Source organism: Typha angustifolia, chromosome 11, assembly GCF_048772165.1.
Source record: "Typha angustifolia cultivar Huaian chromosome 11, ASM4877216v1, whole genome shotgun sequence".
NCBI classification, from domain to species: domain Eukaryota; kingdom Viridiplantae; phylum Streptophyta; class Magnoliopsida; order Poales; family Typhaceae; genus Typha; species Typha angustifolia.
The window spans coordinates 11929964-11949112 of NC_133249.1; the positions used below are offsets into that span (position 1 = coordinate 11929964).

Consider the following 19149-nt stretch of genomic DNA (forward strand, 5'->3'; position numbering starts at 1 on the left):
TGGCAGCCAGTCGTTATTCATTTCTTTATTCTCGCGAAGAATAACTCCCATGAATAAGTCTTACCTGTTATTCTCCCCTCTCGTTCAGTCGTTTTTCTCTCTTTCTATCTCTCTCCTCCCATCTCCTTCGCCTGAAATTTATCGGCCCCCACGCGAATCCCGCTCCTAGTTCATCAGCCTCTATCTCTAAATCCTTATCCCAAATCCACTGTTTTGTCCTCTCTCTTTCTCTCTCATCAACCTTAACTACCTCTATCTACTCTCTTTCTCTCTCTCACTCTTGCAGTTTTCGACGATTCCCCAGTTTGGGTTTGGACTTATGGCGTTAATTCTTGACGCCATTGTCGAGATATTGCAGAAGCCGACTATTGGAGCCGTGGTCTCTGAGCTCGTCCTCTTCGCGAGCCCTCTTTGGGTTGCGGTATTCGTTGGGCTGTTGGTGGGATGGACGTGGAAGCCGAAGTGGGCGGCCGGGCTGGTGGGAGGCGAGGAGGAGGGTTCTGGTGGGTTAAAGTTGGGTTGGAGCTTGCCAAGTTTGGATTTTTGGAGGTCCCAGTTACCGAATTGTGTCTCTAATTTGATTTCGGAACAGAGTTCGATAAGAAAAGAGACAATTGATACGGGGTATGTTAGTTTTTGATGTCTTGTTTGCTGTGCTAACAAATTTCTAGAATTCATTCGATTTTGTTTCGTGATCGCAGTTTGAGAATGACGAGAAGTCCGAGATTGGCCGTGACAGAAGAGGATTTAGTGCACTTGTACCGCCTTGTAGAAGAAACAGATGGGGGACCAGCATGGCTCGATATGATGGAGAAATCATTACCCACCATGAGCTACCGGGCTTGGAGGAGAGATCCTGAGGTACTAAGAATTTCTTTTTCTTGTTTTGCTTTGGGAAGTTCGGAAAATAAATGTGATTTTGCGATAGGAATTATTGATGGATTCAAGTACTAAATTACATTTTGATGTCGTTGAAACATTTGAAATATGTGATAATGTCAGAATGGTCCGCCTCAATATCGCAGTAGAACTGTGTTCGAGGATGCTACTCCGGAGACGGTGAGGGACTTCTTTTGGGATGATGAGTTCCGCATGAAGAACAAGTGGGATGACATGCTCATCTATTATAACATTTTGGAAGAGTTCTCGGTAACAGGAACAATGATAGTCCAATGGGTCCGCAAGGTAGGAGTTTTGTTGTTCTTGTTTCTGTAGATTATGTGTCTTCTCTGGTCTGCTGATCTTCATGGTTCCGATGCCCGCAGTTTCCCTTCTTCTGCAGCGATAGGGAGTATATCATTGGCCGTCGGATATGGAAGTTAGGGAATGCGTACTATTGTGTGACAAAGGTATGAAGAGTCCCTCTTGTACTAATTAGTTTATATACGAATTCTTTACTTTCCATTTTTTTGAGCTCATGTTTCAATTAGAACCCAAAGAGAGCGTATTTTCCAGGTATCTTAGGTTCAAACATCTACAAGTTAACTATTTGTATCTATTGCTTGTGTCACTCATAATGTTAGGGAAACACATCACGGAGGTTGAAGCAATGAAACATGGGGAAATTTGGACTTCTTGTTCCAATACACATGTCTCTGTCTTCATAATTCTTTGAAACTTACCACATTCTTTTTTTTTAATTTTTCCTTTTTCTCTTTTCTCTTCTCTTGATTTATTAGCCATTTGATTTATGCCCATCATTACCATCTATTGAACTCAAGACTCATTTTGGTACTGTATTTGTCTAGTTAGCTTGAAACAGAAGTGTGGGACACATATTTTTTTTTTTTCGAAACAAAGTCCGTAGACGATGGGAACATATATCAATTTATATGAAGAGCTGCAATTTGATATCTCAAACCTTAACTTTCATCTGCCATAGTGTATCTGCTGTTGCTAGGATTCTGATCTATTGAACGACCTTCTCTTTCTCTTCATGTGTAGATTTTCTCACAATTTTTTGGCAAAATAAGTAGGAAGTTGGAAATCAACAATTGAATTGTAGTTTGTTATGTCATTGTTTGACCATCCATCTATATCCTACTTTACTTTTCCGTTCCTGCATCTTGTCACTACTAGTCCCTTTCTTGTACTCATCATTGTCATGTGTGCAAGTATCATCTCTTCAATTTTGACAAATGTAACTAGATCAATTTCGTGTTAATTATTTAGAGAGAAAAATTTCTTCAATCTACAAGCTGGCTTGTTGAATTATTTCTTTTACTAGATCTTACACATGGGCTCTGAACTCTGAAGTGTTCTGATAAGGGTAACATTTTAAAGTTTATGCTATTGAGGTGCTTATAATTTTACGCAAGCTGTCAGAAGGTTATATTTGTCTTGCAAGTTAAAGTTTTCAAACTTGTTGTTGGCTTAGAAAATAAGAAAGAAAACAGAAATGGACTTCATGGTGACATACACTTAGCTATTAACAAAGGATAATTTTGGGAAAACACCTTTATCATTCTGATTATTAGAATCTCTCGTGTTGGTCTTATTCTCCATGTGAAGATTCCTAAACTTTCTGGGGTAACATGTTCATCTATGATGTTTTATAGTTATTATATATGCCCTACAATATATATATTCATACAGTTTAGTTTTCTACTTTTGATAACAGATGTAAATCTGGTTTTGCTTATCCAGCTGCAATTTCATCGTGAATTTACATTTTCTTTTTTGTTCTGGATTCAGTTTCTTATGCACTTTGCCTTTTCTTCTTGATATTATTTATGTTTTTATGTGGACTATCCATGCTCCTTTTATGATCCAGAGATTCACATCCTCTTCTATACCTAGGAACTGATTTGATTGCTAGATTTTTTAAAAACATGTTCTCCCAGTGAAGATTTAAAACTTTCTCTAGTAACTATTCATCTATGATCTTTTACAGAAATATTATAGTATTATATGCCCTACAAACTAGTAATCATAGTCTCATAATATCTAGGAGCTTTACAATTCCTTTGGATATGAGATGTAATACTGGTGTTGCTTTTCCAGCAACAATATCATCTTTAGTTCTATATCTTTGTACTGAATTCACTTTTTCTGCATTTGATCCACTTTTCTTTTAATATATTCTACTACTCGTATGCTTCAGGGAGTGCCATGTTCTTCTATACCTAGGCGCAAAAAACCTAGACGTGTTGATTTGTACTATTCAAGCTGGTGCATACGGGCAGGTAACCTGATGTCCACTTTCCCTGACATTAGAGAAAGAACTTTTTTAGTTTGTTCCACAATATTTTCATGCCAAACAAGACTAATGGAGTTTTTTCTTTTCAAATTTCAAACTTATGAATGCATGAATTTCAACTTGTAATAAAAAGAGCATCCCATATATATACGGGTGAAAATGGATCTGGTACGAATTGGATAGTGGTAAAATTATATCCATATCTATATCTTCTCTTTGGATTCTTACTTGGATTCAGATAGCGAACTTAATTTCATATCCTCTATTTACGACTATGGGTACAAATCGAATATCGGATATATTCATATTCATTTTCTAAGTCTATAAGAATTTGTATATAAATATAATTACTGAAATCTATATACAATTAATATATATATACAAAACTAGATTAAAGATTCATAGAAAAGTACAAAAATAGTCTTTCATATCACTAGTTTTATAATACTTTAAAGTAAATGATATGCAGATATTATTTTTCAACTCATATTAGTATCTGCATATACTATTCAAATTCAATACAAATTTGGATATCGAGATCAATAGAAAAATCTCAACCCATGTCCGGTGAAAACTCGGATATGGAATTGGATTTGGTCGGATATAATCTGACATGTTTTCACCGCTATATATACTCCTAACTTATGCAAAGTTTTCTCTCCCTTTTCCGTTATATATATAGAATGGCTGAGGCCTTAAAGAACGCATATTTTCTGTTTAAACATGTATCAGTTGAATCAAAAAAAGGGGATGGCCAGCTGACGTCCTGTGAGGTTCTTCTATTCCACCATGAGGATATGGGCATCCCATGGGAGATTGCAAAGCTTGGAGTTCGTCAAGGCATGTGGGGTTGCGTCAAAAGAATTGAACCCGGAGTTCGCGCCTACCAAGCTGCCAGGAAATCCGGGGATCCGATGTCACAGAGTGCCCTAATGGCCCAGATAAACAGCAGTTTTGGAGCTGATGCAATTAGATCTTTGGAAGTCAATTCTGATATATCTGACATTACTGAAGCAGAGGAGAAACCAACTAGCCACAACATACCTAAGCTTCTTTTGCTTGGTGGGGCTGTGGCACTTGCCTGTACACTTGATCAAGGGTTGTTAACAAAGGCAGTCATATTTGGTGTTGCTAGAAAGTTTCTAAAGCAGAGGAAGAGATAATAACAAGTAGTCCAGCGGAAAAAATGTTGATCAAATACATTTCAGCAGAGCCCATCTCACCGTGTAAGGTTTGCATGGACTAATTTTCTTAGTCATGGTGATGCATGAGGAGAGATGTGATACTTCATATTGTAGTAGTATTTAAAAATGAAATTGTATTTAAAAAAAATGAACCTTACTTTCTCTTCTTCTCCTTATATATTCTCTTTTTCCACCATGAGCCAATGCACAGTTCTCTGTTTGTATGTTGACAGAAATATAATGCACTGGCCAGCACTATCTGCCTTGCACTTTAAGTACTACCGTAGCAATATGACTTCTTTTTCCGCCATGACCTAATGCACTAGTATCAAAGATAGTGTGAGCAATTTCTGAATAGTGGCTTTGCTAGTTGATAATTAATTGAAAAATGTTTGAGAAATAAAGTGCACATAAATATTCTTTCATGAATTAATCAAACCTAAGTCTTTGGAATAATTTTTTTGTAATATGGTAGCCGATTCTCATAATTAGTTAGGTGAGGATTATGAGGTAGCTCATCAATCTATGAAGCATCTATGTTTCATCTAATCTATTTAGAACTAATGAAGACCTATGTACTTCTAGACATTCTCATCATCACCAAAAGTGTTCTTTGTCATTCTCCAACAAAAACCATCATGTCATTGCTAATTGTCATCCGCAATTGGGTTTCGAAACAAAACCATAATTGCAGTGTGACCTTTCTTCAAACACAAGCTGGAAAATAGTCCCAGCTAGAAGGAAACTTAGCTATATTTGTATCACAATATTTACAACATACAGCATAACTTAGGAATAGGAGTACGAGAGATTTATTCATCGAATTATGAGGTGAAAGCAAGCAATTATAGAGTTCTTAATTAAGATATTACTTATCATATATATATATATTTATATAGTTCTTTCTGCAGTAGATATTCTTTCCTCCTGCTGAGGAGAACACCTGAAGAGACTTACAATGACATCAGTTTTTCCACGCAAGGTTTATACATAGATTATAGAGCTGTTTAATTTCAAGGAGTTGCCACATTTTCCTTAGCAAGAGGAACAATCTCTTCTCCATCATATCCTGGTTCACTTCCCGCAACTCCCAAGTTCAGTAGAACTTGCTCCCAGTTCTTTGCAGGCCCCTGCAAAAATACGACAATATGGACATAAATCATCGAGCACAAGGATGAGTTGATGCAATGTAAATAAGAAATGAGTTTGAATTCATGATAGCGAAACTCTATGATGCGCCTTGTAGCGCAAGGGATTTCTGCGATAGTTTGGTGTTCACCTTCCATGAGAGGTCTTGTGCCATGCAATTCTTGATCATATCCTCAAAGGCAGGTGTGCCGATGACCTTAAGTGCGCGTTTCACAGTTGTGACAACTTTCTTTACATCAGAAAGATCGACAACTTCGCACTAAAAGAAACAGAAAGATTCAGCGTAGGTAAGTATACAGCAACATACAGATTCATTCAGTTAAAGGAAAGTGTTATACTTACTTCAGCACTGAACGGTCCCATATGGAATCCAGTTTTGCCTTCTTCCACCGTGTCGACAAGCCCACCAGTGGAGGAACATGCTGAAGGCTGTAGAACATTACAGTTAAGAATCAGAGAGCCCTTCTCTTTACATAACGTACTACATGAATACATGGATTCTCTGAGTTTGGAAAGAAAGAAACAAATGTTGATCAAGGCATGGAGAAAGAGAACATTAGATCAAATTGCTCTATGAATACTTTGATTAACTTGTCAGGATTTACTAAGGAAAAGGTGTGTCATAAGCACTTAACACTGGAATTTCGATCCAACATATCTAGCAGATATCATGATAACTTAGAGACGCTAAGAATTCAAATGTTATTTTTGAATAGAGAAGAGTGACCATATATTTATACAGATTTAACAAATTAATAGCATCCCATAGTCCAGTAGTCTGCTTCAGTAATCAAATAAATAAACATCAAAGCACAACAAAATAAGGGGAGTTTACCGTTCCATATTGCATGCCTTGCAACTGGATAAGGCCGCAAGGTTCGAATCGACTAGGAATGACAATTATATCAGCTCCTGCCGTCATCTGGTGAGCTAAGGGAGCATTGAACTTCATAACTGCCCTCACCTTGTCTGGGAACATTTCCTCCATACTCTCAAGCTGATTCTCCATTTCCTTCTTGCCAGTTCCCTGTAGTTTATAAACAGATTGTTTTATTATTCAAAGCAACATGTTCTTGTTTCTCATACTAAGATAAACGCACACAATTACTAGGAACAAAATCCAACACTGACAAGAATAATTAGCTGAACATTCTCATCCATGATCTCTGGAATGGATGCTGCTAGAATATCTGACCCTTTCTGCTCCTCTAGTCTTCCAATGAATACAATTACAGGGATGTCCCTGTCTACAGGCAAGCCAACTTCAGCTTGTAATGCTTCCTTGTTAAGAGGCTTTGCTTCCATTACCTGAGACATAAATTTTGATGAGTATCAGTAGTATTATACATAAAAATTTCAGTAGAATTCTCGGGTAGGGAGGTTCTCACAGTTTTTGCATCATAATTAACAGAAATATACTTGTCTGTTAATGGATTCCACTCATTAACATCCATTCCATTCACAATTCCTGTGATACTGGTCACACGCAAAATGTTGTCCAACTCGACTCCCCTTTCTTCTCCTGAAAGGAGCTCTTGTGCATAATATGGACTCACTGTAAACACCCTGTCTGATTCTAAGATTCCTGCCTTCATCCAATTTATCTTCATTCCCTTCACAGGCTTGTTGTACCTGCATATGTAATATTCATCCAACAAATATAGTTTTCTTGATAACATTGGAATTTAGTTTCCTAAGAGGAGAAATGTAGAGTTTCTACCCATCAATGAAACTGAAAGAAGATTTGAAATTCTCCGGAAGATTGAGAAGTTCGAAGTCTGAGGGAGAAAATCGGCCTTGGTATGAAATATTGTGAATGCAGAAAGCAACCTAAAAACAACATTAAACTAATCTCAGTGCTGGTTATGTCACAACAGAACTATGACCCCCTCACAAAATAAGATCACTGTCCAATGAGGAATGCAAACCTTGGCGTTCTTGTAAATGCCACGGGGATGGTACATGCTCTTTAAGTAGCATGGCAGAAGAGAAGTGTGCCAATCATTGCAAATGAAGATGACATCTTCCCCTGCAAGTAGAACAAGCGATATTATTATCGGTAGTGTAACTAGTGAGCAAGTCATGTAGGATCTCGAAAACAAAACAGCTTGCTTCATACCATAAGGACCAGAGAAAGAATCACTGTTGTTGAGATTTAGAATTCTAGGAGCTTCCAATGCTGCCTGGAAGTGTCATATACATATTTATGAGACTTGAGAAATAACATCAGGATACAATAGTAGTGTTCAAAAGTCATACACAGAATCTGCAATCTTAGTTAATCAACAAATGCAAAGAACAATAATTTCAAGGTAATTATGCAGACTATTTTAACAAAGTGCACAAAGATGAATATCCTAGGAAGCACCAGTTCCTTTCATGAAATAAATGTTGATAACAATATCTGATATGGTAAATCATAAGATATTCAGCACTGGATATACAGTTATCGTACTCCTATAAGGTAGAGAAGAATAAAGAGTAATTAATTACCAATGCCATCCATAATGAGAACAATCCTTAATGTATTCTGGTAGAAAGTAAACTTCTGTTTTTAAAATTATGCTTTTAATTTTGCTGGATATCAATTTCTATGATCACCAAATACTTCAGCTGAAACCCAGTAAAAACAGAGATCAGCACCTCAAACAACCAAGAGGATCCTATGCCAGAGCAGATATCTCATTTTAAGCAAGGTCAAACAGAGTGATGCATATTTAATTAATCTCCTACTCAAATAGAAGTCATATTACACCACTATTAACTGTAAGAAAATCATGATTTGAACATGATGAATATTTTAAAAATTTTGAGTCCAAATTAAGTGGGATCCACACATTATTTATGATAGATTAATGATGGAATAGAAAGATCTCATAGAGTACTTTAATATTATATATTCACTTATCAAGTCCATCAAAGCGAAGTAAACGGAGATTGGCTTTAAAGCAACTATCATAGAAAATAAAAAAATAAAAAAAAGAGTTTAATACCATATTGATTATTTAAAAAATATTGATAGGATATACAAGAACCATATTTCGCTTGGCCTTTAGACCCTAAGGGGTAACCATGTTTTGGGCAAAGACTTTCTTTGCCGAATCAACTCATACACACACATTACTCAGTTCGGTTAGATTCGCACATGATCAAGTCCCAAAATATACAATTGAGTCACTTTATTCGTTTTCAACTGCATTGAGAGAGAGAGTAATGTACTGTTTTAGTTCGATAAGACACTCAAATAATTACTTCTTTTCACACGCAAAACAATCGTTATTTTCGGGGAGACTAAAATCTATTGTTCCAAAAGCAATCGATGAAAGATGAATTAGTTTTAAGAATATAGTATTCAACACTAGACTCAATTTGTAAGGAATATTATAAGTTGTAAGTCTTTCAATTGATTTCATTACTACTATTGGCTTGGATTTTGTTACTATTTGAATCAGATTATCGACGACAATAACTTATCATTAGGTAATTTAATCATTCTACAGCATTACATGTTATCACATTGCACAAGGCTCTTGCAAATGCAAGGTGTTGAGATCACAAAACTTTATGCAACTTTACCCTGATGAGTAGATGCTATTTACATGACTAAAATTCCTGGCAATGGTAGGCATTATAAGCAAGAAACTAAAACAGAATCATCTGAAACACTAGACAAATTTTTATGCCTAACATGGAGAAACAAATTACTTACCTGGCATAGAAAGCTGAAGCGTAGCTGATTGTCCTGATAGTCTGTTCCAGTGTTAGGACCATAAATCTTCCCACCAGTTTTCCCCCAGACCTAAACATTAATTCACATGGGAAAAAAGAAAAATTAAGCTGAATACCTATTGAACTTGTCAGCAATATGAATTATAATTAACAATTCCACGAAATGATAAATGCAAGGAGAGTCATAGAAAGTTTGGACCTTCGCAAGAAACATAGGGTGATCGACGAAAACTCGATCAACTCCTCTTTTATAGCAGTGAAAGAAGCGCACGGTTTCACACCTATCCCCAACTTTCAACTGGCACAGAGAAATAGACATTGTTACCAAAAATTTTCCTATGTTAATAAATTAACCAATAGCCCACAATTGTGCATACCTCAACAAGAGCATTTGTATCCCAAGCATCCATGTATTGATCATAACGTGGCGCTATAACCATAACTCGATGTCCATTTGCCTAAACAAATTAAGATAATAAGAATCATAATTCTTCAAGGTGAGAAACTAAGAGAAGAAGAACATTACCGCCAATGCCGGTGGGAGTCCTCCAAGAACATCCCCAAGGCCTCCAGTCTTGCTCCATGGAGCCATCTCAGCTCCAACAAAGACTAAGTTCATCCCTTTTCCACATATGACCACGGCTCGTGGTGGTCTCAGATGCACAGTAGAACAACCATTCTTAAATTGCTTGGAAGTTGTTTTAGCTTTAGTCCTAACCTGAAGCAAGTCTACTGAGTTTTGAGATCTGAGTCCATGATAAGCAGTGGCTTGTTTCTTCAAATCTGCAATCTTCCTGTTGTGGAATGCTCTTGGGTTGGAATCGGCTGCACTGCCATACAAGCACTTTGGTACAAACTGTGATGCAGTCACAGTAGCCATTGGAAGTGCTCACTTTCTGAATACCAACATGAATAATGAGAACAAAATCTAGCACAATATATATCACTAAAGTTTTTTATTGTCACCACCCACGTAAGAATCTTCTTGCAATATAGCTCCTCTTTTCTGGAGATTTGCAAATAACAACCTTCCCTTCATAATTAATATTGAAAGAGGAGCTGTTTATGATGAGACTAAGTCGCCGAATAGGTGGTCATATGCTGGTAAATTTGCATATAACACCCTAGATTTAATAAATTAACTTAAAGAGCCGAATAGTTCCCTCAAATCTGAAAATCCTAACTGGCGTTTTGTTCTCGTTTTACAACAAGTGCAAAACAACTCAATCGCAGTTACTATACAAATTCTCTAAACAGGAGAGGGAACCCAAAGAAGCCAAGAAGAAAAAAAGGAACAAGCAGCTGAAGCAAGAATGCTGTTACTTGGGATCATACCTTTTCTTTTCTTTTCTCTCAGATAGAAGGATAAGAGAAAAGCTTAGGAGTTTGCTCAAACAACAGTGAGCTCTCTCACTCTCTTCCTCACTCTCTCAGTGTGTGTGTGTGTGTGTGTGTGTGTGTGTGTGTGATGACACTACTCGGCTTGCTCGGGAGGCCTATTTATTAGTACTCGTCCCTAGGCAGCTACACTTGCGACACGTGGCAGCAGCTCCGCCGTTATATTTTTCATACGCCGAGTGCGTTACGATTTTTCGAGGGCGGGGGTGAAGCACGAGATGCGAATAAACGAGGCAGGGGTTAAAGACGGTAACGTCACCGGATTGCCGCGGATTCAGCCACGTCAGTCCATTTGGTATATGAAGACGACGACGGGAAGTGACCGGTGGATCTAGGTATCTGGACACGTGGAGAGAGTGGGCCCCCTTACGTGATGATGTGTCTTCCGATTCTCGATGATCGTACATCGGCTCACGAATATATTGTTAGCACGATAACTTTATTCACGAGTGCTTTGTGCTGGGAGCCGACAAATATAGTAATCTAATAAGCGTCACTAGAGTCGCCTAACCGGAGCACCTTGACCGTCCATATATCCGTGGTTGTTCAAACGTACATCTGATAGCATGGCATGATTGAAATGAGAAATTGACATTAATTTAGCAAAGACAGTGTTGAGATTTTCCTTTCTAATATTTACTTTGTCATGTTCACATAATATAATTATATTCTAGAGAAAGGCTTGATGCGGACGGTACAAAAATAAAGTGCAAACAACTAACTCTTATTACCAAAATATCCAAGCCCCAAGGTTGGCCAAGATTTAATTATCCATTTTAATGGTGATTTTATTATGCCACATTTTGAAGGTTAAATTCATGTTGAATATCGTAATACTATAAGGCTACAATAAATTGGTAATGTTTTATAATATGTATGTAATAAAAATGTCTTGATATGAGATGTTTATTTGTGATGATGTCTATATTATGTAAATTATGGTAAATTGACACTATTAATATCAAATAAGATTAAAATAGTGAAAACAAAAGAAAGACCCACATGCCACAACAAATCTATCAAAAATCATCGGCATGAGTAGAGTCTCTAAATACAAGAATACATACCAACAATAAGATATAATAAGTGAAAAATATAAATCCTTACAAAATATTACAACATAGAAAGTGAAAAAAAATGGCCTAACACCCTCTTAGGTAAAATTGCTACTGAGCTCCCCCCGCGATGACAATTAATTTACATCATATATCAGCTTTGAACAAGTCTAATGCTTAGCAAGTGATACTATTACTAATAAAACAATATAAATTTAAATGCACCTAATATAAAAAATAAGATATACACGTAAAATATTTGGTTAGTGTGGTTCGACTCGACACATGTTAACTATATCCACCACATTCACTTAGTACGTATGACATCTAGCCCATCAGCCATCACTCATACTATATAAATACCCTCTTCTACGACAATGTAATGCTAACAATGATCAAATTTAAAGCTACCTTCGTATATACCAACTTAGAAGGTTTATTTAATAACAATAAAAATGAGCCATGCAAAAATCCAGAGTGTGTATGATCACTGTAGCCAATCATATACACCAAAGATATCATTCCTTGGGGAAAACGTCAAGCATTACTTACATCCATAGTAAGGTGGATCATTTACATCACTGGAAATCCCTACGCCCCCATCATAAAAGTAAAGCACAAAGAACATCCTCTCATATGATATCGAGGGTTACCATTTACAACAATAGACAAAGACGCAATAGACAAAGACGCAATAGGTGCCTCCTCATTGAACATCTCAACTAATTATCTTTCAAAGATGTCAGAACATGTAGTACAAATTGTCTTGCAGCAATCCAAAACAAGAGCGGCATTATGCAAAGATAGAAACTATCCCAAAATTTATAATGCTTATATTGATGAGGAATCAACTACGTTTTCCTATAGAACATAGACAAAAGAGAAGCCATCACATTAGCCCGCATATAACTCCACAGAAAATCTTGATAAACAAGTGATAAGGAACTGGGATAAAAAAAGAAGATAAAGAGGGTTTATCTGGATATCTTTATCCAGCTTTTGGCTAAGATGAAAAATGGAATATCCCACCCCTTTATCTCAAAAAGCTAAATTGCCAAATTATAATGTACATTTTTAATGATTATAATATATTAGAATGTATTATCAAATATAACTATAGTATAATATATTGATATATATTTGTAGTGAATATGTTTTGATATGAGATTATTTTGTGATGGTATCAATATTATGTAAATCCTGCTAAATTAATTTAAATTAATTTTTGGCTAGAAATTACGGCATTGATGGTAATAATTGTTATAGAATAAAATTCTAAATTTTATTTAATTTTAAACCTATTTCTTATCGTTCTATAAGGTTGTACTCAATTTGTCCCCAATTTTACATTTTTATTGTAAGTCAAGTTTTTTGCTGTTCTCTTCCAACTTTGCCCTCAAGCGGTCAAAAAAGAGAATCTTGTTATGCATTTAATGCAATCTGATTTTTTTCTTAGGTAAATTACACTATACTTTCATTTTTGCCTTGGGAAGATACGCACAGTAATAAATATTTGTTCTCTTTTCATATGTTTACGTAATATGTAAAATAAATAGTCTAACTTTTCTAAAAATGTACTATTTTATCACTTTCGCCTTAAAAAAACAAGGACAGTAATAGATATTTATTAACTAATAGGAACTGCTAATTACGTAAATTAACTACAACCTACACTGTACAAACTAGAAATTAAGTAAACTAACTACAAAATTCATAAAAATGAAAGTATTCAATAACTGTAAATTATATAATAAAACTACAAAATAGAAAATATGTGTTCAATAACTGTAAATTATGTGATAAAACTATAAAACTCACAAAAGTACAAATATTTAATAAATTTATATTACGTAATAAGACTGCTTAATATAACAATGAACAATTTCTTAATCATCAGACCAGCGAAGTCAATTGCTAAGTTTCTAGAATCATTTGCTTGTCTCTATTTTAAAAGAATTCATCTTTGTATCTCATCTTTACAATTTTCGGCAAATATTTATGCATTATTGAAAGTAAATTAATACTAGGTATTAGTGACGATAAAATAAGTCTTCAAAAATTTGAATAGGGTAGTATCTCTCTTGTATTTCTTCCTTATCCTCCTCTTCCTTTTTCTAACTATAATTGATTGTAATTTTATACAATTCATATTTATTTTTACACAATTCATAGTTATTTTTATGTAATTCATAATTATATTTATGTAATTCATTCTTCCTTTTATTACTAATGTTTAACCACAAATTGCATAAATATAAATATGAAATGTTTAAATATAAATTACCCAACTAAAATTTTTGAAGACTTGTTTCACCGTTACTCATTCTTAGAATGAATTAATTTCAAACTGTGACTAAATATTTGCCAAAAATAGTAGGAATGAGTGTTATCTTACGAAATTTATATTTATTGAGCACTTTTATAATTCATAATTATTTAATTCTCAGGGGTATCTACTTTTTTTTTTTCTTCAGTGCCCAATCCTTCCCAATTAAGAGATTCTTTTATAATTTAAACTTTGAAGTCCTGTCTATCTACAAAGGTATGATGGTAGGAATGAAATTAAGAACAAAAAAGAGGAGAGTGGATTATAGAGTTATGTAAAATGTCTTATATAGATAACCTTATAAAGAGATTGATGTATTGAACACGAAGAATAAGATCCGAATGCAATGGGTGTTACAGATCAGATTTGAAATGATCCGTCCGTAGGATGATCCTAATATTTTGAGGGGTAGTAATTTCGGAAGTTAGGGTTCTAATGGATTTGGAATGAAGTCAATCAGAGATCGGATTGAAAGTTATGGTTAAAACAGTGGAACAAGGTCAAATAGGGCAGAATAATAATTAACCGATGTTATGGCTGTTGTTGGAGGGTGGCGACGACTAAGGGTGGTGGTGGACGATCATATAGTAGGGTGAATGCTGGAAAAAGAAGGTGGCTAGGGTTTGGAAGGTCGGGATGCTTCTACGGCTATGATCTAATACTAGAAAAATAAGACGATCTAATGACTACGATAAAAGATAAAGACGATAATAAATGTTTGGCTAAACTCATATTCATTCCATGCATTCGTATCAACACATGTCTACTCCTATTTATAGGAGTAAAAATCCCTAACGGACGGATCCATATGCAAATTAACTAATTTATTTAAAATTCAAAACAATAAGATAAAGCTAAGTAACTAACTTGACTCGACTTAACCCATATGGTCGGATCGTAACAATCCAACACGCTTCCGCCACCTTGTCCTCAAGGTGACTAATCTTTCATGTCCTTGTACTCATACAACTTGTCGTGCTAATCAGTGGATTCAGGTTTGTCTTCCTCGAGTCTACCTAGAAACATAACATGGGCTGGCTGGCGCTTGCATTTATGACCGAAGGTAAATCGGTTATCAGAGTAAAAACATAAGCATTTTCTTCGGCGCTCTTCCAAGTCATTGGACAGAAATCAATGCGAGATCATCTATTGGTTAGGCTGAGCTATTTGTGCAAGCTGAGTTGGGGCAGATGTTGTCTCTAATGGGTCGTGGGCTTGGACCGTCTTTCTTCTCTCTTCCTTGCAGATCTGGTTCAGCTAATCCAACTTGGACTCTATCAAAATAGCTAAGAAGAAGGCCTCATCAGAAGTAGTGGGCCTCAAAGCCTTGACCTCAACCTGAATGTCAGGCTTGAGCCCACTAATGAAGATACTCTTCAGGGCCGAGTCAGACTAGTTAGTGACTTGGTTGCATATCCGCTTGAACTCCTCTCGGTAAGCTCGAACTATTATTGATTGAGTCAGCTTAGTCAACATGGCTTGAAAGTCCTCGTATTGAGTTAGATTGAACCGAGCACAAATTGCATCCGCAAAGTCCTGCCAAGATTCGAATGATCGAGTTCGCTCAGTCGACTAGTACCGCCTAATCATCACACCCTCCAAGTGGAGTGGCTAGCTAGACCTTCTGGTGGTTGGGCGTGCCATGGTACATGAAAAATTGCTCTGCTAGATAGGTCTAATCTAGCGGGTCTCCTTTAGAAAATTTTGAAAAATCAAGCTTGACAATCTGAGCTTGAATCCCAAAATGTGGTCTATCATTGTGGCCGAACTGACCTCGGGGTCGAGGCTGGTCTCGTGGGTCGTAGGCCTATGGGTTTGGCTCATGTTGCACTCGAGCTGCACGCGGGTTCAGCTCACTCTAATGACGCGGGCCCACCTAGTCATTCCACTATTCATCCTCAGGCTCGTACTTGTGCTTAGGGTCATATTCATAGGTTTCAAAGTGGTTCGTACGGGGTGGTCGAACTGATTCGCAAAAAAATTTGGCCTACCTCGAAAATCATACACTTCATCATCTTCATTCAAATAACCTAACCCTAACCCTAGGGCTGAATTTAGAATTCGGCCTAGGGGCGCTGCCATAGGTTGCATGGGGGGCTGCGGTGGCTTGGTTCGGTTGTGGGTCGCTGGCAATCGACCCCTAGTTGGTTCTCGTGGCGACAGAACGATGAACCTAATTATCGAGCTCAGGCTTGAGTGGTTGCAACAACGGCCATGGCACGTTGTCAACGAGTCCATCGGTTGCGAAAGGAGCCCATGCCCCACTGTAGGGAAGCGACGGTGATAGAAAGCCACGGCGAAGCCACCCCGTCGTAGGGGTAGCTTCCCAAAGTGGTGGCTGTCGAGTTCGGCCACCTAATAGTCGCCGGTGGTTGCGGCGGCCACCATTGGCTGGTAGTCAGCCTGAGGAAGTTAGTCACAGCCACTAGTGGTTGTGGAAGCATCAGACTCGCAGCCACGAGCTACGGGTTTGTTGTAGCGTAAACCACCATTGCTGGCAATCTTTCGGCCAATGCCGGTGCGAATAGTGGCCGTGTCTCAGGTGCTGTTGGTCCGAGGAAGCTAGTGGACATGGCAGTTGGTATTGGTGGGGGCTGGATCACCGCTAGTGGGAAGCTAGGGTTTTCGGCCCTAGCTCTTACTGGGAGTGGGGAAGATGATCCCGCGGCCATTGTTGCGAGCGATTTCAGTGTGGTAGCGGCGTCTAGGAGGGTCTGTAGGGCTGGAGGAGTTTCCATCGCTGTCGGAGGAAGGGTTGAGGTCGCGGTTTGGGTCGGCTCATCCCCTCCCTCTCGTTTAGTATTGGTGGCCGCGGTTGGCGTGGCTCCGCTGTGGCTAGTGGTGTTGGCAGTGTGAGGTGGCAATGCTGAGTCAGGAGGGTTGTCGCCAAGGCATGAATAGCCTTTTCCATCCTCTCAGCGCTCTCCACAATGGATCTAGTAACCTTATTAGAAAAATCTTTAAAAATTGCCTGCGCCCACACTGGCGACTTGTCGTTGATTATTCATGGGGTGGAGGGGAAGCCAGAGAAACTCCCATAGGAATGGAGATGAGTTCCTGGTCCTCTATGGTCGCTCCTTTCTCATTCGTCTTGGATCGCATGATAACTATTATCCGAGGAATGTTGGCTCTAATATCAATGTTACAGACTAGATCTGGAAAGATCCGTCCGTAGGATGATCTTGAAATTATGAGGGGTAGCAATCTCGCAAATTAGGGTTCTAATGGGTTTGTAATGAAGCCAATTAGATATCCGAATTAAAAGTTATGGTTAAAACAGTGGAGCAAGATCAAATAGGGCAGAATAGTAATTAACCAACATTGTGGCAGTCGTCGGAAGGTGGCGGACGACAAAGGGTGGTGGTGGACGGTCGTATAGTAGGGTGGCTGCTGGAGGAAGAAGATGGCTAGGGTTTGAAAGGTCATGATGCTTCTACGGTTATAATTTACTCCTAGAAAGATAAGACGATCTAATGGCTACGATAAAAGATAAAGATGATAAGAAATATTTGGCTAAACTCAGATTTATTCCATGCCTTCTTATCAACACATGTCTACTCCTATTTATATGAGTAAAAATTCCTAACAGATCGGATCCACAAGCGAATTATCTGATTTATTTGAAATTCAAAACAATATGATAAAGCTAAGTAACTAACTTGACTCGACTTGACTTGACCCAACTTAACTCATGTGGTCGGATTGTAACAACAGGGGCTAGCTCGCTTGTCCACATTGCTAATAAATCAGAACATTTCTTTCTCTTTTGCTTCAGTAGTGAGGATCATCATAGTTCTCACGGAGGGCCTGTGGCTTGTTAGGAGTTCTATCCTCAACTTGGCTAAGTGAAAGCCTAATTTTAGGTCTTCTGAGGAACAAATATCTAAAGCCCTTGTGTGGGCTCAATTCTCAACCTTTCGAAGGAGTACTAGAAGTCCATATTCTAGTTAATATGAAAGCCATGGTTGGTAGATTGTTAAATTTTGATGATATAATTATGGTGATGGGTAGAGAATTTTACCCAATTGAACTAAACTTATTAAGCATGAATTTCTTTTTGGTCCTAACCAAACCTATCAAGCAGTTACTTATGAAAATATTCTGTTTGTTTGCTTCACTTGTGGTATTGTCGATCACAGACTCTTAGAATGTCCTCTAAGGAAGAAGGTCATTCAAGAATGCTTAGCTCAAGCGAAGGTCCATCCAGATGGGGAAGAGACCACTCACATGGACACTTTGATTGCATTGCCCCCATGTCTACCTCCGAGGAGGTCATTGTTGATCCTCCGGGCCCTTCATCCTTGCCATCCTTGCCCACCCAAGCCTTGAGTGCCTTAGATGAGGACTAGATCTACAGGCCTTGGGCTCTTATCAATAGGAGCTCAATCAGGGGTGGCCATAGAGGTCGAGGTAGATCTAGTGATGCCCATGGTGCCCATGACGGTTCATAGCTGGCAACGGGCATGACTAGGACTTGATCACAAGCTAACTCAGGTCAAGCCCAATAGGTTCCTTAGGATTAGGTTCCTCTAGTTAGCTCAAAAGGCAAAGTGGTTTCCTCGAGGCAGGGTGACATGACACCCCATGCCTCAAGCCACTCCTTGATGGGTCAAGCCCTTGCTGATCCTAGCAAATGGGCTTCCCTCTTCCTTGTCAGCATTAAGGAGCTGCCTTCGAAAGTTGTGCCTTTGCGTGCTCCCTAGGTGATGTTGCAATTCTTGATTAAGATACACATTGGACATAACCAAACCGCTTTAAATTGTATCATTTTCTATCTTTATTTTAAAAAATTAAGTTGATTTCTAGCAAGTGTGTTCAAACGCAAGTGGAGGGTGTTCGAACGCAACGTTAGAACATTTGATTAGAGTTCGCATATAAAGAGCATGGATTTTGGCTGTTCGAACGCGATCAAAGTGCGTTCGAATGCAACGTTCGAACGTTTGATTTGCATTTGCATATCCAAAGATCTATTTTTGGCCTTTCAAATGCGATCGAGGGGCATTCGAATGCACGTTGGTTAAGTTATTTCGCATTAGGATTTATTTAGAATTTTTGCGATTAGTTAACCTCCAAATATGCGGAAAAGCAGCCATCTTTGCATTATGAAAT

At 37.9% G+C, this 19149-nt stretch overlaps 2 protein-coding genes across 2 annotated transcripts; one reads left to right on the plus strand and one right to left on the minus strand.

Annotated features, from left to right (window-relative positions):
- The first annotated feature begins 82 nt into the window (after positions 1 to 82).
- Positions 83 to 4576, plus strand: LOC140771413 (uncharacterized). Its single transcript, XM_073112950.1, has 6 exons — positions 83 to 624; positions 702 to 861; positions 1003 to 1185; positions 1266 to 1349; positions 3104 to 3185; positions 3932 to 4576. The coding sequence occupies exons 1-6, from the start codon at positions 320 to 322 to the stop codon at positions 4360 to 4362; spliced, it is 1245 nt and encodes a 414-aa protein (XP_072969051.1). The 5' UTR covers positions 83 to 319; the 3' UTR covers positions 4363 to 4576.
- Positions 4577 to 5057: 481 nt separating this feature from the next.
- Positions 5058 to 10723, minus strand: LOC140770798 (granule-bound starch synthase 1, chloroplastic/amyloplastic-like). Its single transcript, XM_073112074.1, has 14 exons — positions 10597 to 10723; positions 9788 to 10157; positions 9639 to 9719; positions 9461 to 9559; positions 9242 to 9331; positions 7652 to 7715; positions 7461 to 7561; positions 7253 to 7362; positions 6921 to 7164; positions 6664 to 6840; positions 6368 to 6559; positions 5875 to 5961; positions 5663 to 5791; positions 5058 to 5513 (listed from the first exon to the last, which is right to left on the minus strand). The coding sequence occupies exons 2-14, from the start codon at positions 10139 to 10141 to the stop codon at positions 5397 to 5399; spliced, it is 1845 nt and encodes a 614-aa protein (XP_072968175.1). The 5' UTR covers positions 10142 to 10157; positions 10597 to 10723; the 3' UTR covers positions 5058 to 5396.
- Between the last annotated feature and the right edge of the window lie 8426 nt (positions 10724 to 19149).

What these genes read in the sequence shown, in the direction of transcription:
- LOC140771413 (XM_073112950.1), top strand. Translation starts at nt 320, where the DNA reads ATGGCGTTAATTCTTGACGCCATTGTCGAGATATTGCAGAAGCCGACT. An exon ending in AAAGAGACAATTGATACGGG is followed by an intron (nt 625 to 701) that starts GTATGTTAGTTT and finishes TCGTGATCGCAG; the next exon opens with TTTGAGAATGACGAGAAGTC. An exon ending in AAGCTGGTGCATACGGGCAG is followed by an intron (nt 3,186 to 3,931) that starts GTAACCTGATGT and finishes AACATGTATCAG; the next exon opens with TTGAATCAAAAAAAGGGGAT.
- LOC140770798 (XM_073112074.1), bottom strand. Translation starts at nt 10,141, where the DNA reads ATGGCTACTGTGACTGCATCACAGTTTGTACCAAAGTGCTTGTATGGC. An exon ending in TTCTTTCTCTGGTCCTTATG is followed by an intron (nt 7,562 to 7,651) that starts GTATGAAGCAAG and finishes TTCTACTTGCAG; the next exon opens with GGGAAGATGTCATCTTCATT. An exon ending in CACAAGACCTCTCATGGAAG is followed by an intron (nt 5,514 to 5,662) that starts GTGAACACCAAA and finishes GTATTTTTGCAG; the next exon opens with GGGCCTGCAAAGAACTGGGA.